A 20,164-nucleotide genomic window follows, 5' to 3' on the forward strand; every position below is an offset into this window, starting at 1 on the left:
ATGAATGAAGCAACAATATGTTTGCCTGACATGTTTATACATAAACCTATTTATTTGTGAATGGAGGTTCCACTATACTAGTTTCTATATTAATTAATACATAAGATGCACTTTACCTTCTGGACCTTTTAGTTTTGCGCTCTTTAGATGTATCAGAGTCCACAATGTCTGCTCTCAGACACTCCAGGTTGCCAGAAAAAGACAGATGTTCTCCAAAATACATCTTGTAGCTGAGAGGAGTAGTGTCTTGGGCTTGGATGCCAGTGTAGTTCAGCAATGGCTTGAAAACAACCTAAGATGTAAAACAGATGTCAAATATCTGAAATAAGCTATTATCATTACAAATAAAACACATTCGTATGAAATTATGTTAAACATATTTTAAACATTTCATATACACAAGGACAAAATTGTTGGTAATCCTCTTTTAGTAAAATAAAAATAAAAAAAACAATGGCTAATCAAATATTATGAAATGTACAAAAAAATGTAATTACAGAAAATTTACCAAACAATACTTTTGGAAATCTGGTTCAACAGAAAAATTTTCAATGCAGATCATTTAGCTCCAAAATGTCTTGACACTGATTTTAGGAGATTTCATTGTAAAGCTACACAAATTCAAGACACCCTGTACCACAAAAATAAAATAGCTGCAGAAGATGACCGAGCCTTCTTTGTGTTTCACAGTTGGAACAATGTTCTTTTCTTATGTGACATTTTGCATATGTTTCTGTATCTGTCTAAAGGGTCATCTGACAGAAGCTTTGTGAACCCTTTTAATGGTTGGCTTTGAAAGAGGTGTCTACCTTGGTTGGCTTCAATGAAGTCTACGTCAGCTCAAAGCTGGATGGTGTGATCTGATGTACCTTGACCGTGGAATTCACTTTTAATTTCTTTGGGGTTTGTTCTGGGGTCTTTGGCTACGAGTCACATTAGCGTTATGATTATGTAATCTACTATTCTCTTGTGGCCACTTCCAGGGAAGTTGGCTACAGACCTGTGGAATTTAGACTTCTTAAATGTCCTCACAGGAACTTGGAGATAGTTTTTATAGCCTTTAACATGGTTGTCTCTAATTTGTCATTTCCTGAGACAACTATCATTTGCTTTATGAGGTTCATGTTCACAGTGGTATACACAATTTCATCACACTCACAGTGACTACTTGTCACCCTTTAAAGGGCCAATTGACTTTCCAGGTCGGAAGACACTTGTGATGCGAAGCAGGGAACACAGCTTTGTTTTGCATGTCCCTATGATCAAACTGTTTCCAATCTCCTGAGGAGTACTCACTTTTATTTTTAATAATTCAGTTGAACCACAATTCAAAAGTAATGTATGATTTTCATTGGTTAATACTGACTGTTTCCACTATTATTATAACCTTTGACAGTTAAGTTATTTCAGGGGGCATTGTGAGTTTTTCCATTCACTGACAGATTAAATTTTGTCCATGTATGGGTATGACCAAACAAATTAATAAAACAAAGAAATCACCTGAGCATCAGCCAGTTGAACAGCGGCAGGACAGAGCTTCCCCTCTTCAATATCAGCAATGTCATCCTGGCTGGTGCTATGCTGGGAATGCTGTGAGTGGGTCCCATCCAAGGTGTTCTGATCACTGGACAACACTGTGTTGAAATCCGATGCAGAAGGGATAGTTGGTAGGTTACATGTCCCACCTAAAAATGTTCAAGAAATTTATAGAAGAGAATGAGGGAAAGATTTTTTTTCTCATCAGTGTATATATGAATAAATCTGAAGAGCAATGCTTATAATGTACTGTATAAGCATATGAATAAAAACTACATACTGAAATGTTTGTCGCAACTGTATTACTCAAAAGTCATTAAAACAACAATCAACCACCCTTATACTTTTTCCCCAAGTGAAAGTTAAAAAAAATCCCTGGATTGGTCATCCAAACAATGCCCATTCATTTTCACAGGTGAACCTCGCTCACTTGATTTTTAGCAAAAAATGACCTCATTTAATATTCATCAAGTGGCAAGTCCCTCAAAAGTCATGATGGAACAAACTCAACTAATACTAAATTGAGCAAAAGAAAAAAAAAACATTAATTTTGATGTGAGTATAGGGAATGAGCATAATAAATAAATTGAGTATAGTATCAGTTCACAATTTCTATCCAGTCTCTCGCAATCAATTTCCCTGGTTGTCCCAAACCGATATAAACATTTCATATATCAAATCAGAAATATGTTTTTGTGATTTACATACATTGGAACTGACGAACCATTTCCTTCACAGGGCTACTTGTGGCCTTTCTTTGTATAGTAATGTTCAAAATCATAGCCGTCCAATGTGACTAACCAGATTAATACACATTTTCAGTATATTTTTTATTGCTACATGTCAAAAAAGTTTCCAGTAGGTGCAGGAGGTTCTCAGAAATCCAAAATACACAGCATTCATGATTTAGGTACACACTCTTAAGGCTGTGCTATTGGGAAATTTGTTGAAAGGGGTGTGTTAAAAATTTGCTTCTTCTCCAAAACAAATCCCTCAAGAGCATTTTCATGGCAGGAGGTAAAAAAAGCCATATACGTCAAAATCATGTCCGGTGAAAAAACAGATGGGTCCATTCCGGCTGCTTTTTTTTTTTTTTTAAATTAAAAACATACTATAAATTATGCTTTTGGTGTCAGTTGGACTTGAAGGATGAAGCCAGCACCAGCTGAACATGCATTTCTCCTCAAAAGCTCGAGGAAAATGGGCCGTTCAACACATTGTTTAGAAAAACAATGTACTTTGATTAAAGGTTTAATTGGAGAGGGGAAACCTTATAAAGAGCTGTAAAAATGATGGGCTATTCAGCTAAAATAATCATCTAATTCCTTAAAATGCGGAGCAAATCCCAAGACACATGGCAGAAAACAGAAGACAACCAACAAAATGAAGGAGAATGGCAAAGGCTCAGCGAATGATCAAAGACAGTCTGAAGTTAACTGCGAGTACTGTGACAGTGAGAAGATGTCTGGGTGAAACAAATCTATTGACAAGAATCCCCCGCAAAGTCCCTTTTTTGAACACTACTGGATCTGTAATGGTCAACCCTCAGAAACATCCTATGAAGGAACGACAGGATAAGATGGAACAGGACTAGGGCATGCAAGACAAGACTCATGAACCTGATTATACAACTGAAAGATGGTGGGACTGACTAAGTGAATTATAGAAGTCTATAGAACAAGAGTGGTGGGACACATAAGCAATTTGCGTATACAAAAGGGGGGATAGCCGCAGTGACACCAGCGCAGTTGCTGTCTGCACGAGCATAAAGAAGCGTTCATTTGTCAATTATTTTTTTGTGATCCTGACAAGATGTACCATATTTTCCGCATGGTATGGCGCACTTAAATACTTTTCATTTTCTCAAAAAACGACAGCGCCCTTTATAATTTGGTGTGCCGTATGTATAGCAATGAATTAAAAAAAATGTAAAAATGTTGTGTGACTTTGGTCAGCGCGCAGCTACATTGACTGTCAGACCATTTTTCGCTGACACGGACATTATAATACACACACTACATACGCTGGCAGCGATAAACCAATCAGAGAATATTATGTACAATACGTACGCTTACCTCTGCCACAACTTCGGTAGGCACACTACTTGTATGCTCCAAAACAACATTTGTTTGTCTAAAGACCCAAGAAATTTGCATAAAAAAAAGAGACATTCTTATAATTCAAACTACAGGCTTAGCTACTCGGATGTAAATGGTAATAGAGCAGCTGTGATAGAATATCAAAGAATCTATGCTTCGGAAGTGGGGGAATCAAGAAAATGAACTGCACCAAGGTACGATGTAACAGAGTTTCTCCGGGAACAAAGCGAGGTGGCCACAGTTAGAAGACCAATTTCAACAATGAATTATTGCATAAAGAACAGCCAATAGAAGAGTCTTTACTGTCACCATTGGAATGAAAGGAATAACGATAGCACAAGACATGAAGATCGAACACTTTCAAGGAGATCCGCCGTGGTGTTTCGTTTGATGAAAATACATTCTCTCTCCACCTGTGTATGGACTACCATGGCGCAGCAACTGCCAGGAGATTGCAAAGAAAAGATGGACATATCTGCACTAACTGCAGTGACACGATTGCTTGATGGCAAAATTGCCCATCTTTTTAATCTATTAATCTGACTAAATACGAAACTACGAGTATGGACGTATTCAATCAGTTATCATTGTTGGAACTCTACTTTGAGACAAGTTTCCGCCATACTGTAATTATAAAGTCAATAATGGCAACTATTTATAAATTGTCATACAGGGATAATAACACTCACTTCTTTCTAATTCATACAGGGATTTACCTATTGTACCTAGGTCCCCAATCAACTAGTTCACTAAGGTCAACACAACAATGAGTTACAACCCCTAACCTCCTTCAGGACTGTTAACTCTTTGTAGTGGCTGGTACTGGTAATGAACAGCTGAAGAATCCAGTGAGTCTAGAAAAACTGAAAGATTTACAGGAGGTTTAATTGAATTATTGTTTGAAATATTCAGTATAATTTGTTACTATTTCCTTTTTCCTAGTAGAGACAAAAAAAATTGTAGTTCAAATTGAAAAGGAGACAAATTTGTGTGCATCGTATCTTACCCATCTGGAGGTTATTGTGCTGGGAGCGGTTAAGCGGGGAGTCCTGGACTGCAGCCCCCCTCCTGTTACTCACTGCATTGGACATCCAGTTGTAAAAGCTAACGGAGGATGGCTCGGATAGAAGTGGGTGCTCTGTCAACATCTCTGTCCCTTAAGGCCACAAAGAGGTCAGTTTGTTAGTCAAACAACAATTGATTATTGAACCTTTTCCATTAAGTTGGCATACACCCAACAGTTTCTAATTGTAATATTTGTGAAAATATCTGTGATGAAATATCTAGAAGAATTTGGTCCATAAACCATCATCCATAAACCTTTTTGATGACTAAAACTCATGAATTGAGGTTTCCCCTGGTCAGACGCGGTTCACCAGGGCCTCACTCTGGAGGCAGGCATGGAGGTGGTGCTTGAAGGCGACCGCCTGGTGGATGTTTATCCCCACCTCCATTGCTTAGGCGGCCGGAGCTATGGGTGTCAGGTGGTCGGTGCCTGTCGTGGCAGCAATTCCCAAACCTGTTGGTGGACACCAACAGTGAGGGATACTGTCAAGCTGAAGAAGCAGTCCTATTGGGCATTTTTGGCCTGTGGAACTCCTGAGGCAGCTGATGGGTACGGGCTGGCCAAGCGGAATGCAGCTTTGGCGGTCGCTGAGGCAAAAACTCAGTTATGGAAGGAGTTTCATGAGGCCATGAAGAAAGATTTCCAGACTGCTTTGAGGAAATTCTGGTCCACTATCCGGCTTCTCATGAGGAGGGAGCAGTTGAATGCCAACACTGTGTATAGTGAGGATGGGGCGCTGTTGACCTTGATTCGGGACATTCGGGAGATTGTGAGTCAGTGAGAATAATACTTTAAAGACCTCCTCAATTGTGCCGACAAGCCTTCCCATGAGGAAGCTGAGTCTGGGTTTTCTCTCTCTCTCTCTCTCTCTCTCTCTCTCTCTCTCTCTCTCTCTCTCTCTCTCGAGTTGAGGCCACCAAGGTGGTTAAAAAGGTCCTTGGTAGCAAGGCCCCCGGGGTGTATGAGAGTCTTTTGGACGGGTGCTTCAACACTATGGGGTACAAAACACCCTGATATAGGCTGTACAGTCACTGAGCGACCAGTATCAAAGTTTGGTCCGCATTGCCGGCAGTAAGTTGGACTTGTTTCCGGTGAGAGATGGACTACACCGAGGATGCCCTTTGTCAACGATTTTGTTCATAACTTTTATTTCCATCTGCAGCCGAGGCATAGAGGGGGTCTGGTTTGGGCGCCTCAGTACTCCATCTCGGCTTTTTGCTGATGATGTGGTTCTGTTGGTGTCATCGAGCAGCAATCTCCAATTCTCACTGGAGCAGTTCGCAGCAGAGTTAAGTGGCTTGGATGAGAATCAGCACCTCCAAATCTGAGACCATGGTCGTCAGTCGGAAAAGGGTGCAATGCCCTCTCGAGGTTGGGGATGAGATCCTGCCCCAAATGGAGGAGTTCAAGTATCTTGTTCATGAGTGAGGGAAGAATAGAGTGGGAGATCGACAGACAGATCGGTGCAGCGTCTGCAGTTATGCGGACTTTGTAACGGTCTTCTGTGGTAAAGGAGGAGCGATGTCAAAAGGTGAAGATCTCAATTTAGCGGCCAATTACGTTCCTGCCCTCATCTATGGTTCCAAGCTGTGGGTCATGACCGAAAAAACAAGATCCCAGATACAAGCAGCCGAAATTAGTTTTCTCCGCAGGTTGTTGAGGCTTTCCCTTAGAGATAGAGTGAGAAGCTCGGTCATCTGGGTCAGCCGGAAGGGGCTCAGAGTAGAGCTCCTACTCCTCTGCATTGAGAGGAGCCAGATGAGGTGGCTGGGGCATCTTATTTAGATGCCTCCTGGATGCCTCCCTGGGGAGACATGCTGGAGAGACTGCTCGGCTGGCCTGGGAACACCTCAGGATCCCCCTGGAGGAGCTGAATGAAGTGGCTGTGGAAAGGAAGGTCTGGACGTCCCTGCTAAAGCTACTAGTAGCCCCGGCGACCCAACCTCGGATAAGCAGTGGAAGATTAATTCATTTATAAATTAAGTTGTTTTTTATGCTAATTGCGGATTTTTTTTACCTATTTACCATACCAACCCAAATTGCTCCTACTATGTCAACTTCTTGACTCTTTATGCATGGGTTAAGTATGATTTATAGTAATCCCAAATAATGAATATTAAAACTTTCAATCAGACACCTGTACGAGTAAGGGAACCACTCTTGGCTGTTGTAGCAAAAGATGGTTCATTCCTCTGGGGCGTCCCCTCCAGCAGGTTGTGCAGACTGCGAAAGCTTCCTGTTAAATTGCTCAGGAGACTCTCTTTCCTGGGGCTGTCCTTGACTGGCAGGCCTGCACGGCTCACATGGGCTGGTGAGTCAGCGGCTGTGTCACCGCTGGTGTAACTCAGAGACTGATATGGATGGGAGCCCTGGGCATGACAAATGCATGTGTCGGGTTAACGCTGAGCCTGTATGTTAGATACATTTGCTTTCTATCATGGGACGAAGGGATCTGGAAGGAAGTTGATTTGAAACGGTCTTTGTTCTCAAAAAATTGAATGATTGAATGGTCCAAAATTTGTATTTAAATTTAAAAAAAAAAAAAAAAAATATATATATATATATATATATATATATATATATATATCACAATTTAGGGGGACATAGGGGTTATTCATAGACTCCAATTTGATTACATAAATAACCAATTAAAAGATTTCGCTCAAAACCTCTGTCCATAGTGTATTGACAATACAGTTCAAATGCTATTTTGTGATACGATGTCATTGTCTATGATGATAAGTTACAACAAATCAAGAGGTGGTTTCCAAAACACTAAAACCAAATTGGGATAATGCTGGGAAAACTGACATTTACCCAGATCAGCAAATTTTAGAACCAATCATTTTATATTATTTATTATAAAATAAATAAATAATGGACTCAGTTTTAATATGTTCAAGATCATAGTTTGTCCAGAACAGGAAAACAAAATATAAAGTTGGAGCCAGAAATTTACATAGACTGCAAAAACAAATTTCATTTTTTGTCTTAATGTCTTGATACTAAGGAAACGTATGTAAACATGAAACAGGAGTGGTTTAGCCAGATTTGACATCTGAAAGCGAGACAAAAAATAAAGTGTGCATGTAAAATGCATGTAAACTTCTGGCTTCAACTGTATATATTTTAGTGGCTACCCTGTTCTTAAAAATAGCCCGTTGTGTGTGATTCATCATGCTGGACATACAGTACAGTAGATAAGCAAACAAAGTCACGGTTGATTTTTACCTTTATTCGTAGTGCAGACTCGCTGTGAGTATGGGACTTGGAGAGTTTTCTCATGATCTCCACTCCACTGACAGGAACAGAGTTTCCCTCTTTTGGTGGCGGACGACTGCTCGCGCCCTCTAGTAGCATGGTGTGTTCGCTCACTGTGGCTTCACAAGGAGGACATCAAATAAAACCCGAAATGACTGACAGTAATAAAACCTGAGTGATCCTTCAACTTTACATCAGGTCTTGAGTTATTACCGGCAATCCATTTTCTAGCAATAATATCGATTACAGTTTGAGTTGATTTTTTAATGATTAATGGGCTAGTGAAATAAAATATAATTGGCTTTGGGAATAATATATATATATTTTTTTTTAGGTAATGAGAACGCTCAACCCCCACCTGCATCATATTCAAATTCAGCTCCATCACCACTAGTGTCACTTTGAAGTGCTGCACCGTTGTCCAGACCCAGGATTGTCTCAGAAAGATTCTGGTGAGGTTCCTTTGGTTTAGTCAGCTGATTGGGCCTCATCAGACCAATAGCTTTGAAGCCCTGAGTAACCACAATGAATTTCATCCACTGCCGGGCCAAAGCCACGAGACCCTTTTTTAGAGTTACTAAGGCTGGAACTCCATCATTCTGCAATAAGAAAGAAGAGAAAAAAGATTGGCACAACCAAAACAATAAACAAACCCATTTGTAAGCAATAAAGGGCACTACAAAGGAATTGTAGTTACCTAACTGAATAATAGTAACGTTTCTTATTCAAGGTGCACTGGCAAAAAAAAAATGCATAGACCTTATACTAACCATGGTAGCCTCCTCTATGACAGAATAATCTGCCTGTTGGAGATAGCGGTGAAGAATGTTACAAAGCATGCATGAGGGATTCTCGTGCAGGTAGTGTGCTCGCTTAGTCACTCGATTGTACTTGCTTCGGATTGGGATGTGGATGCTCTTTTTCTGCAATATAACAATTAAGTGGTTCAATGAAACACAGTGACCAAATAGTCAATAATAAAACTACAGACCTCAAGAGCCTCTGTCATGATGCAGCCCATGACTGCACACACCCGAAGTGTACCCTCCATGTCCAGTTTGCGAAGAGAAGATTTCAGTTGGTCAATGGGAACTAACCAGGCTCCGATGGCTGGAGTGGCAGTGCTGAGCAGATTTAACTGCCTGTAAACATGAACACAGAAGCAGTACTTCTTGGTTTAATTTGGGTTGAATCAAATACATGAGATCAAAATTCAGAAGACATTGTCAATGAGCATGTACGTATATTGGTAATACTTCAAAAAAGAGGTATCACCAGAAGAGAACTCCATAAAATGTCTGTTCATCACTATTCTTGAAACATTGCAGAAATATCATGGTCAAGATATACACGCTTTCTCCAACAGTGGTTTAAAATCAATTGTTCCAGACTCTGCTAAGTGTAACAACTTCGCTGTAAAGCTAAAAGTCACTTTATACTCTTGCGTTCACATACTCAAAAACGTCTGCATTGCATCATGTGATCCATGCATTTCCCCGTGTAGCACACCTATGCAGCTTGACGTGCACATGTCAAAGATGCTGCATGGGGAAAGGTGCAGAGCTCATCTTTTGTGATTGGCCTGTTTTACTCACAAGCTGTGATGACTTACCCACTATTCTCCCCGCCTCCACATACTACTTACATCGCCGCCTTCTCGGTCACTTTTTCAGCATAATTAAACGTATCATCTGGTCATTTAGGTCCATTTGTTCAAGCAGACACGCTGCCATGATCACCATTGTGGTTGCTTTATTCCTTGTTATGGAAAGTAAAAACGGCTAGCGGAAATGACCAAATGTGCTGAGGAAACCTCACCCTATGGCATCCTAGCCAATACCACCCACAGTGACACTTCTGACTAGGAGAAGAACTGCAGTACATTTTCAGAACTGAGTGCATGGGTTTCGCCTGAGTATAAACGCAAACTATGCGCGGGAGAGCCGCAGTAGCATAAGAGCGGTTGCCCCAGGCGCTAGTATAAAGACGCCTTAAAAATGGCGCCAAACCTGCGTCAGATCATACTGTAATCATCGGACTGTTCTAACGCAAGACATTTGGCTAATTACCTCATTAAACAGTCTATGTTCATACTGCAGGGCTAAATACACCAATCATTTTTGATGATCCTGTATCAGTTTTTTGTATAGTCGTAAATTATTATTTTAAGCATTGAAGGATGTTAAACTACATCATGTACATGACTACAAGTGTGGGGCATTGTAAATATTAACAGAAGCAAGCTGAATTCAAACTGTGGATTTCAAGTAAAAATATGTTCCACATTACCCACTAGACCCATGTCTGTTTTAGCATGCCATGAATGAAATTCTAAAAAAAAAATTGTGAAAGCATTGACTCTATATGTGTCTACTTGAGGCATCTTTACCTAGAGATGGTCTGTGAAGGTGACCGCACATTGGTTGGAGCAGCAAAACTAAACCAAATCTCGCGAATTGTCAGTTTCATACTGCTTGAGTCAGGTGGTGGAGGCATTAGAGGAAGATCTTTCTTCAGGTCGTCGGACTCAACCCCTTCATCCTGCACATTAAGTTACAGAACATCATCATGCAAATCTTCAATTACTCATTTCTGTGGAATTTGTAAAAATTTCAGAGTCAAATGAAATACACAAACAACAACTAATTCAATTGGGACAAAGGCTGCAGAACTCAATCTCAACATTGGACTCTAAAACTTGATTGGTTAAACAACATTGCAGGCATCAGAATTATTAGTTATTTCGTTGTTTTTGTATATGCATTGGATAAGAGTTGAATATCCTCAAAACCAGATCATTTATTTCCCCTGTTAGCAGCGGTACTGTTAGACTACATTTGCCAGCAACATTTTTTTTTTTTTATAATAGGACACGTCATGAATAAACTGCAGTTGGGAAAAAAAATAGCCTCATTTGACTTCTGTGTATTTTTTGCAAAGCATATCAATGGGGACATTGTATACTGTATAAATACTTAACGCATAGTGTAGAAACAACTTAAACTTAAAAACAACCTTATCACATTGTCAGTGACCATGACTTGTGGATTTAATACAGTCCCGTGAGAAAGTATTTGGGCCTCTCAAATTCCAATATATTTTTTTTAATATTTTCCCTACCTTAATATTTAAAATCAAACAAAGTAAATAACAGACAAAGAAACCTAAATGAAACTCAAAATACAGTTTTTCAAATGATAATTTTATTTATTAAGGAAACATCTATTAAAAGTTTCCTTGCCCTGTTTAAAAAAGTGACTCTTAAACTTACCAACTGCTTTGGCTAACCTCAACCTCGCAGCAACTGCAGAAAACAACCATTTTCTGGAACTGGCAAATAATTTGACATCTCTGTGGTGCCATTATAGCCAACTATTCCTTCAATAACTGTTTCAGTTAAGTAACACTGGATGGTTTTCAAACATGAATAGCCTGTTTATTCTAGTCCGGACTTTGACTAGGCTACTCCATTACCTTTTTCTTTTAAACCATTCAGAAGTCAATTTACTCTTTTTTTGGGGGGGTCACTCTCCTGCTGCCAAACTCCTGCTTCTTAAGATTGAGGTTACAAACTAATGGAGTAATATTCTCATGCAGGAACTTCTGATACATGGCAGAACTCATGAATCACTGGAAGTCATAGAGACTGTTGCCCCTGACCAACACACTACTGCCACCAAAGTTGAAGCTTGGTATGATGTTCCTTTTCTGAAATGCTGTGACTTTTACGGCAAAGATAAAGCGACACAAATCTTCCAAAAAGTTCAACTTTTGTCTTGTTAGTCCATAGAATAGCAATACCATGATCAGCAAGTCTTGATCATTTAGATTTTGTTTTGTAAGTAAAATGGTCGAATTGGTCAAATACAGTTTTCACTGTCAAAGTCAGTTTTGGTTTGTTTGGTTTTGTTTCACGTTTTCCAAGTTTTCAGTCCACACTTGATTGTGTATACCTGTTTGCGTTTATCTTCCACCTTTTGTCAACCAGTCAGCCCCTTCCTGCCATTCCTGTCTTGTCCAACTGTTCCTCATTGTCTCGTAAATATCTGTATTTAACTCCCTGGTTTCCTTCAGTTCTTGTACGTCCCTTGTTGATGCCATTGTTTGTTTCTATCAGTCTCTGTCTGTGCCCATGCCATTGTCTATCTGTGGCATTACATTATTAAACATTTGAAGTACATAATGTAAAGAATAATGAACACATTATGTTCATTTACCTTTGGCGTTGGGCAACTATGCGAAGAGAACATGAAGTGACAAGCAAAAGGCACCGTGGGGGACGGAGGAGGAGGCAAACTTTGACAGCCAAGAGAAAACATACGTACAAATGTACGCATGCACAACTTAATGTCACTAAAGTTTCTAGAGGCCCTGGTGAAGAAAGATGAATAAACTTAGAAAAAACAAATGAAAACACACTTTTCCAATATGCATTAGCTTGTGACAGCGCTAGCGTGATTCAGTGACAGTCGAGTGTCCAAGGGAATCCAAAAGAATCATGGGTAAAGAATGACATCCGTCCTAGCCAGGAAGATGCTACAGTGATAGCCAATGAGAGAGCAGCTCTATTGTGCCACACAAACCAAAATACAGGAAGTCCATCATGGGTAAAGACTGACATCACTCCTAACCAATGGGATGCCAGGAAGATGTTACGGCGATAGCCAATGGTAGAGTACCTCTATTGCGCCACACAAACTAAGATACAGGAGGTGCGTCCTGGGTCAAGATTAACGTTTCTCCTAGCCAATGGGGTGCCAGGAAGATCCTCCGGTGATAGCCAATGGTAGAGCAGCTCTATCACGCCACACAAACCAAGATACAGGATGTTTACGTTCGGTGGAATTTGGGGATTCCAGCGCCCATTTTTTCATTTCGTATCCTGATATTTCTTCGTAACTAGAGACAATATTTTTCCAAGGAGCTGTGTTCATACTATACTTGATCCACTATGCTCTGTGAATGTTTATATAGTGTGTCCCATGAAAAAAATATTTTTGTTTTGTATTATTTTAAACTCTTAGTTCTAGTTCCTTGACTAAAGTGAAGATCAGATCTCATTTTATTCCCAATTTATGCCAAAATTATTAAAAGGGTTTGACGCACCTTATCTTGCAACAGAACAGATAGACACGCAAACATTTAATAAACCTAACCAAAACTCTGTACGCTTTAACAGTCTATTTAGTTATGTGGGACTAAGGGAGTTGCTTATATTCATCCTTTTTATTTTTAAAACTTAATGTAGTTGTTTTTATGCTGTCAGACAGGTTTGGTTGATCTGTGAAATAATACTGTTGTCTGATCATTTCAAGTGAAACTTCAAAAGTGTCCAGGAGCATGGAAGTAAATATGTGCCACCAGCATTTGAATTTGAAATGCCACAAAAAACAGGATTTGAATTTAAAATTTTAAGTGATGACACTTTCAATAGTTGTATTTCAGTGTAACTTTTCAATGTTAACAATTCAACTGGCTACAATTCACTGTCTGAAATTCAACCAGCTACAATTTGCTGTCTAAAATTCAAAAACCGAACACCCAGCCAATCGCAGTTACGCTTTTTTAGTCACGTAACGTCACATACTATGAAAGCGTAACTGTATAGGCTGACTGTTTGGTTCTGACCTGAAGTAACCCTACCTGCTGGCACAGATACAGAAAATTGGAGCTAGCTGAATTTCAGACAGCGAATTGTAGCCGGTTGAATTTCAGAAAGCGAATTTAAGACAGCAAATTGTAGTCAGTTGAATTGCTAACAGTGAAAAGTTACACTGAAATACAACTATTGAAAATGTGATCACTTTACATTTAAAATTCAAATCCTGTTTTCTGTGGCACTTCAAATTCAAATCCTGGTGGCACATATTTACTTCCAGACAGGTGGCTTAAAACAGGACCATATTGGGGACCATATGTCCCATAAACAATTTCCAAAGAATAGATCAATCTTAACCTGACCCCTTAACTGAAGAAGTATGTTACCTAAAATCATGTGAATTATCATAATCTGTTGTGGACTCCAACCTTCAGTCCCCAGAAGAGGGTACATTAGTGAGATATGCACAGACATGTTAGGACACCTACTTACACGCGCACGTATGCAGTACCTTTTGAAATGAAAAGTATTGCATAACCTCTGGAGGTAAGGTGGAGGTATACAAAGGTTGTTTTTGTATCCATATTATGTCATATTCTGCTGGAGGCCATGGAATGTATTTATGTCACTAGATGGACACAAGAGGCAGTTGCAGTTCAACTGCCCAAGTGTCACTGCAAGAATTACAGGTGTCATTCATCTTTCTGGACAATGTTGTTGTGACATCTCAGAGAACATCAGAACATGTTAAAAATAACATCCTACTGGCTTACCTGATCATCTAAGTCAGAATATCCGTTAGCATCTGAGGCAGGGCTAACAGTGTCACGTGGTAGGTTGTCATCAGATACATCAGTGCTATAACCACTCCCAGTCTGAGAACCAATCGATCCATTAGACTTGGGGAGTCCTGCTTTTCCACCATTTTCTGAGGGCCCCATCATGACAAATGCATTGTAAAGAATGGCACCTGACTGACGACCACCTAGAGGAAGTGTTACATACAGAAAAAGTTGCACATGCAATGGAAAAAAAAAAAACATATTTGGGAGTTATGTTCCAAGAGGCTGTTTACCTTTCACTGTAAGGTTCTCAATACCACACTCAAACATGATCCAGCCCCATTTCTCAAGAGATACAGTAGAACGGCTGAGGTCACCAGAGCTACAATGGATGTCTGTCTCATCTACAAGAGAAAAGTCGTCGATTTCCTCCATGCCAAATAGTACTTTGGACTTCTCAATGGGTATGGCTGTGATGGCACAAGTGCCAATGTCTATGGGTGCAAAAAAAAAAAAAAAAAAGACGATATCACAAAAATTCATAGAAGAACAATCCACAATTAAATACATTCAAAACAAAAGAACCAACCTGTGGAATCAAGGCCTCTGAGCTGGCTGTGGATACGGTGGATGTTGAGCCTTGCTGCTATTTCTTTTCCTTTCTCAATGCCAGCATTAGAACGTAATGAGCCAGATGATTGGGGCTGCATTTTCGTGGCAGATGCATACTTCTCTAACATTACAGAGGGTCGCCCATGTTCTGTGATATTAGGGCTTTCTTCGACTATACCCCTAAAATAATAATGAAAAGTTCAGTTGACACTGTCACAGAGGTACTAATTAAACAGGTATTCATGTTTTACATGATTGAAGTTGTGCTGTTGCATAGAACTGTACTGCATCATACTTTGAGATTTTCTCATATTTTTTACTCTCGTGACTGTTTTTTTTTACTAATTGAGGAAATAGAAGTCATTATGATAAGTCATATTCACCGTTCATTTACTTTTATTAATTAATCTTAGATTACAATGTCCCATCAACAATTTCCAAACAATAGATCAATCTTAACCTTACCCGAAGAAGTATTTTAGCGAAAATCATTTGAATTATCGTAATCTGTTGTGGACTCCAATCTTCAGTCCCCAGAAGAGGGTACATTAGTGAGACATGGACAGACATGTTAGGACATCTACTTAAACACACACACACACACACACACACACCACACACACACACACACACACACACACACACACACTGAAGATTTAAGGGCTCACCTATTCATCTTGAACTGGGTTGCAATCCTGTCAAAGCACAGTGCCACTAGTGACACATGTGTAACACATTTATTAGAGCAGGATGGAAAACTCTCCTCTACAGAGGCTTGTAGGAGACAAAGGTTCACCTACAAGGAAAAATATTGGATAAAACATTACATTTCAGCAATGTTATTGAACATGTCCCTAGTTGACAATCAATAAAATACTTTGGAGATGTAATCTGCTAATTGACAACCAAACAAAAAGACATGCATGCAGACAAATACAAAGGTGGCAGAGAAAATATGTACCCAGTGTAATATTACTGCATAAATTGATGACATACTCATATGTGATATTTATTATAACAACAAAAACAGACAAAAAAACACAGTCCACTTAAAATAATACTGCACAAAAAATTATTCGTCATGTTTTTATGATATTAAACCTTCACGGTTCTGGGTGGAAATAGTATGTGAATTGAATAATGACTTTTCTGAGAGCAAATCAGAGGCAGGAGTCAATATGAAGTACACTTTGGACAAAAAGATTCTGAACTACGATTAAGAACTGTTGGGAAAAAAAGTAACCTAAAAGCTTTGAAACTAGTCCATAGTAAAATAGTTTATAAATGGAGCAAGTTAAGCACTGTTGCTACTCCTCTTCAGTGTCCTATAAAGATGACTGCTGGAGCACTTAGCAGAATACACACTGAATATATAGATTTACGACAATGTTTTTGGTAAATGCTATCACCGTTGACTGGATTAGCAAAACATGGAAACAAGAAAACACATTTAAACTGGAGGACACCACAGAGCAAAAGAGGACCTGGATGTTCCAAAGCTGACTGGCAAACAACTGTGTGAATGGAACACACAACACTAATTTACTAAGATTCCAAATACTGCAGGCACGAAATTGCATTCACTCATTTTAAAACAACGATTCCTGAAAGTGAGGATGAGAAATCATTAGGGGTGGGACAGGAAATTATTGTATTGAATTTGTCAGAAAGATTTTTTTTTAATTAAGTAAAATTATGCAGGCAGGACACAGCATGTTCCTTTAAGGGCCACTGTCATGAAATGCATGATTTTTAGTATCAAGGGATTTTTTTTCGAGAAGAAGCAGGAAGTGACGTAAAGGACAGAAGCACCACCAAGTGGACTCGTTTGTTTCCATGAGTTTAACCTACAGAAAGGTAGCTCATTGTTCCTTCGTGTTAGCCAAAATGCCGGCTCGTTGCATTGCTGGATATTGCTTGAACACTCGGGAGAATGGATTTACCCTTCATAAGTCTGCAAGAGACCCGGTTCGTCGTGAAAATATGGATTGCACGGGTGCAGAGGACGAGAGCTTCGTGGGTTCCAAATGACATGTAGGTGTGTATACAGCTACTAAAAAAAAATAATAGTTTGGGGCGGCCCACGTAATCGGTCTCAAGTACCGTAACAAAAGATCCGCGTACGAAATGTGTCGATGTGCGCGTCGGACAGCGTCGGGCTGCGTCGCCAGCAAAGTCTGCGCTTCGGGCTCACGGACGGCGGCGGCTCTGAAGAATGCAGCACCAACGCCTCACTCAGCCACGTGTGACGACAACGCAGTAACTGTGACTTTGCAGGGGATTCTTGTCAATAGATTAGTTTCACCCAGACATCTTCTCACTGTCACAGTAATCACAGGTAACTTCAGGCGGTCTTTGATCATTAGCTGAGCCTTTGCCATTCTGGTTCATTTTGTTGGTTGTCTTCTGTTTTCTGCCATGTGTCTTGGGATTTGCTCTGCATTTTAAGGAATTACATGATTATTTTAGCTGAACAGCCTATCATTTTTTACAGCTCTTTATAAGATTTCCCCTCTCCAATTAAACTTTTAATCAAAGTTGATTGTTCTTCCTAACAATGTGTTGAACGACCCATTTTCCTCAGGCTTTTGAGGAGAAATGCATGTTCAGATGGTCATCATCCTTCAAGTCCAACTGACAACAAAAGCATAAATTATAGTATGCTTTTAATTAAAAAAAATGCATCAGGTCCCAAAGCCCGCAGGGGACATCCCCCCGCAACAAGAGGAGGTAAGGAGGCAGCTGGAATGGACCCATCTGTTTTTTCACCGCACATGATTTTGACCTATGTGGCTTATTGTAACTCCTGCCATGAAAATCCTCTTGAGGGATTTGTTTTCGAGAAGAAGCAGGAAGTGACGCACAGGGCTGGACCGCGCTGAAGTGGACTCGTTTGTTTCCATTAGTTGTTCCTTTGTGTTAGCCAAAATGCCGGCTCGTTGCATTGCTGGATATTGCTTGAACACTCGGGAGAATGGATTTACCCTTCATAAGTTTGCAAGAGACCCGGTTCGTCGTGAAAAATTGATTGCACGGGTGCAAAGGACGAGAGCTTCGTGGGTTCCAAATGACAGGGAGGTGTGTATACAGCTACTAAAAAAATAATAGTATGGGCCGGACCACGTAATCGATCTCTCATAATGTAACAAAAGATCCGTGTACGTATGACAGGCGTGCTAAATGTGTCGATGTGCGCATCGGACGGCGTCGGGCTCGCCAGCAAAGGCTGCCGCGTCACCTCGCCAGCGAAGGCTGCTGCGTCAGATTCGTGGACGGCGGTGGCTCTGAATAGCACTGCCGAGAATGGCGCACTCAGCCGGGTGCGACGACAGCATCGTAAAGCAGCCCGGCTGGACTCTGTGATAAGCCACCTCGGCGCCAAAAATGAGCCACCCCGGCCAAGGCGGCACGTCTGTCGGTAATGGCTTCGGCTAAGGCTGCTGCGTCGGGCTCGCGGACGGCAGCGGCTCTGAATAGCGCTGCCGACAATGATACACTCAGCCGTGTGCGACGACAGCATCGTAAAGCAGCCCGGCTGGGCTCCGTGATAAGCCACCTCTGCGCCGAAAATGAGCCACCCTGGCCGACTATATACACACACACACACACACACACACACATATATATATATATATATATACATATATATATATATATATATATATATATATATTATATATACATATATATATATATATATATATATATATATATATATACTATATATACATATATACATATATATATATATATATATATATATACATATATATACATATATATGTATATATATATAATATATATATATATATATATATTATATATATATATATATATACATATATATGTATATATATATAATATATATATATACATATATATATATATATACATATATATATATATATATACATATATATATATGTATGTATGTATGTATGTATGTAGTACACATGTATGTACAGTATACCCATACATGCATAAACAATTACTATGCTGATGACTATAGTTGTTGTTGATCAAATTTGATACAAACAACAAAAGACCAACAAAGCACCAGGCCCAGACCTTGTGTCCACATCCTGCCTCAAAGTCTGCGCAGACCAACTTACTCCTGTCTGCACAAAGATCTTCAAATGATCTCTACAACTGTGTGAAGTACCAACCTGCTTCAAACGCTACAACAGTCCCCCAAAAAGCCCCAGTCTCAGGTCTTAATGACAACAGGCCTGTTCCCTTGACATCTGTGGTCATGAAGTCCTTTGAACGCCTTGTGCTGGACCACCTCAAGAGAGTCATAGGTCCCCAACTGGACCCACTGTCATTTGCCTATCGACCCAACAGATTTGCGGATGATGCCGTCAACATGGGTCTGCACTTCATCCTTGAACATCTTGACAGCGAGGGTACCTATGCGAGGATCCTGTTTGTGGACTTCAACTCTGCGTTTAACACCATCATCCCTGAACTCCTCTCCTCCAAACTTCTCAAGCTCAGCGTGTCGCCTGCCATCACCCGGTGGATCTACAACTTCCTGACAGGCAGGACAAAGCAGTTGAGGCTGGGGGACATCACCTCATCCATGCACACTATCAGCACCGAAGAACCCCAAGGTTGTTTCCTCTCCCCTCTGCTCTTCTCGCTCTACACGAATGACTGCACCTCGTGGCATCTCACTGTCAAACTCCTGAAGTTCGCAGATGACATCACAGTAATCGGACTCATCAAAGACGGCGGCGAGTTGCGTATTGACAAGTGGTGAGACTGGAGCTTTGGTGCGATCAACTTCAGGAGGCATCCTTCACCGGCGCTGCCCCCGACGCTGTCCAACTGTTTGTGTCAACCGTCGAGACCGTCAAATTCTTGGGAATTACTGTGTCAGAGGACCTGAAATGGGGGACAAACATCAACTCCATCCTCAAGAAAGCCCAGCAAAGGATGTACTTTTTGCAGCTTCCGAGGAAGCACGGCGTGTCACAAGTGCTGCTGAGACAGTTCAACACACCGGTTATCAAATCGGTACTGTGAACCTCCATCATAGTCTGGTTTGGGGCCGCCACAAAAAAGGACAAACTCAGACTGCAACGGACGATCAAAACCGCTGAATGGATTGTCGGCACCCACTATTGAGGACTTCTGTGCAATGCAAACTAGGTCCAGAGCAGGCAGGATCCTTTTGGATCCTCCACATCCTGGCCACCAGCTCTTC

General features: G+C 40.4%; 1 protein-coding gene across 16 annotated transcripts in view; it reads right to left on the reverse strand.

The window, feature by feature from the left end:
• The window catches only part of kiaa1109 (KIAA1109 ortholog), a 187,462-nt gene that overhangs the window by 88,341 nt on the left and 78,957 nt on the right, over positions 1-20,164 (reverse strand). For 15 of the 16 annotated variants that reach the window (XR_009798533.1, XM_061844548.1, XM_061844541.1 and 12 more), the window contains 13 exons: positions 15,624-15,751; positions 14,933-15,135; positions 14,637-14,837; positions 14,335-14,546; positions 10,352-10,503; positions 8,954-9,104; positions 8,733-8,885; positions 8,321-8,561; positions 7,933-8,081; positions 6,839-7,070; positions 4,642-4,791; positions 1,501-1,685; positions 117-292 (listed from right to left, as the gene is read on the reverse strand). Coding sequence is in view for 15 of the 16 variants with exons in the window: in XM_061844548.1 (XP_061700532.1) it covers positions 117-292; positions 1,501-1,685; positions 4,642-4,791; positions 6,839-7,070; positions 7,933-8,081; positions 8,321-8,561; positions 8,733-8,885; positions 8,954-9,104; positions 10,352-10,503; positions 14,335-14,546; positions 14,637-14,837; positions 14,933-15,135; positions 15,624-15,751 (2,333 nt within the window). In the remaining variant the exon portion in view is untranslated. The remainder of the gene's footprint in view (positions 1-116; positions 293-1,500; positions 1,686-4,641; positions 4,792-6,838; positions 7,071-7,932; positions 8,082-8,320; positions 8,562-8,732; positions 8,886-8,953; positions 9,105-10,351; positions 10,504-14,334; positions 14,547-14,636; positions 14,838-14,932; positions 15,136-15,623; positions 15,752-20,164) is intronic. The other variant, XM_061844539.1, reaches the window with a different exon arrangement.

Source organism: Syngnathoides biaculeatus, chromosome 15, assembly GCF_019802595.1.
Source record: "Syngnathoides biaculeatus isolate LvHL_M chromosome 15, ASM1980259v1, whole genome shotgun sequence".
NCBI classification, from domain to species: domain Eukaryota; kingdom Metazoa; phylum Chordata; class Actinopteri; order Syngnathiformes; family Syngnathidae; genus Syngnathoides; species Syngnathoides biaculeatus.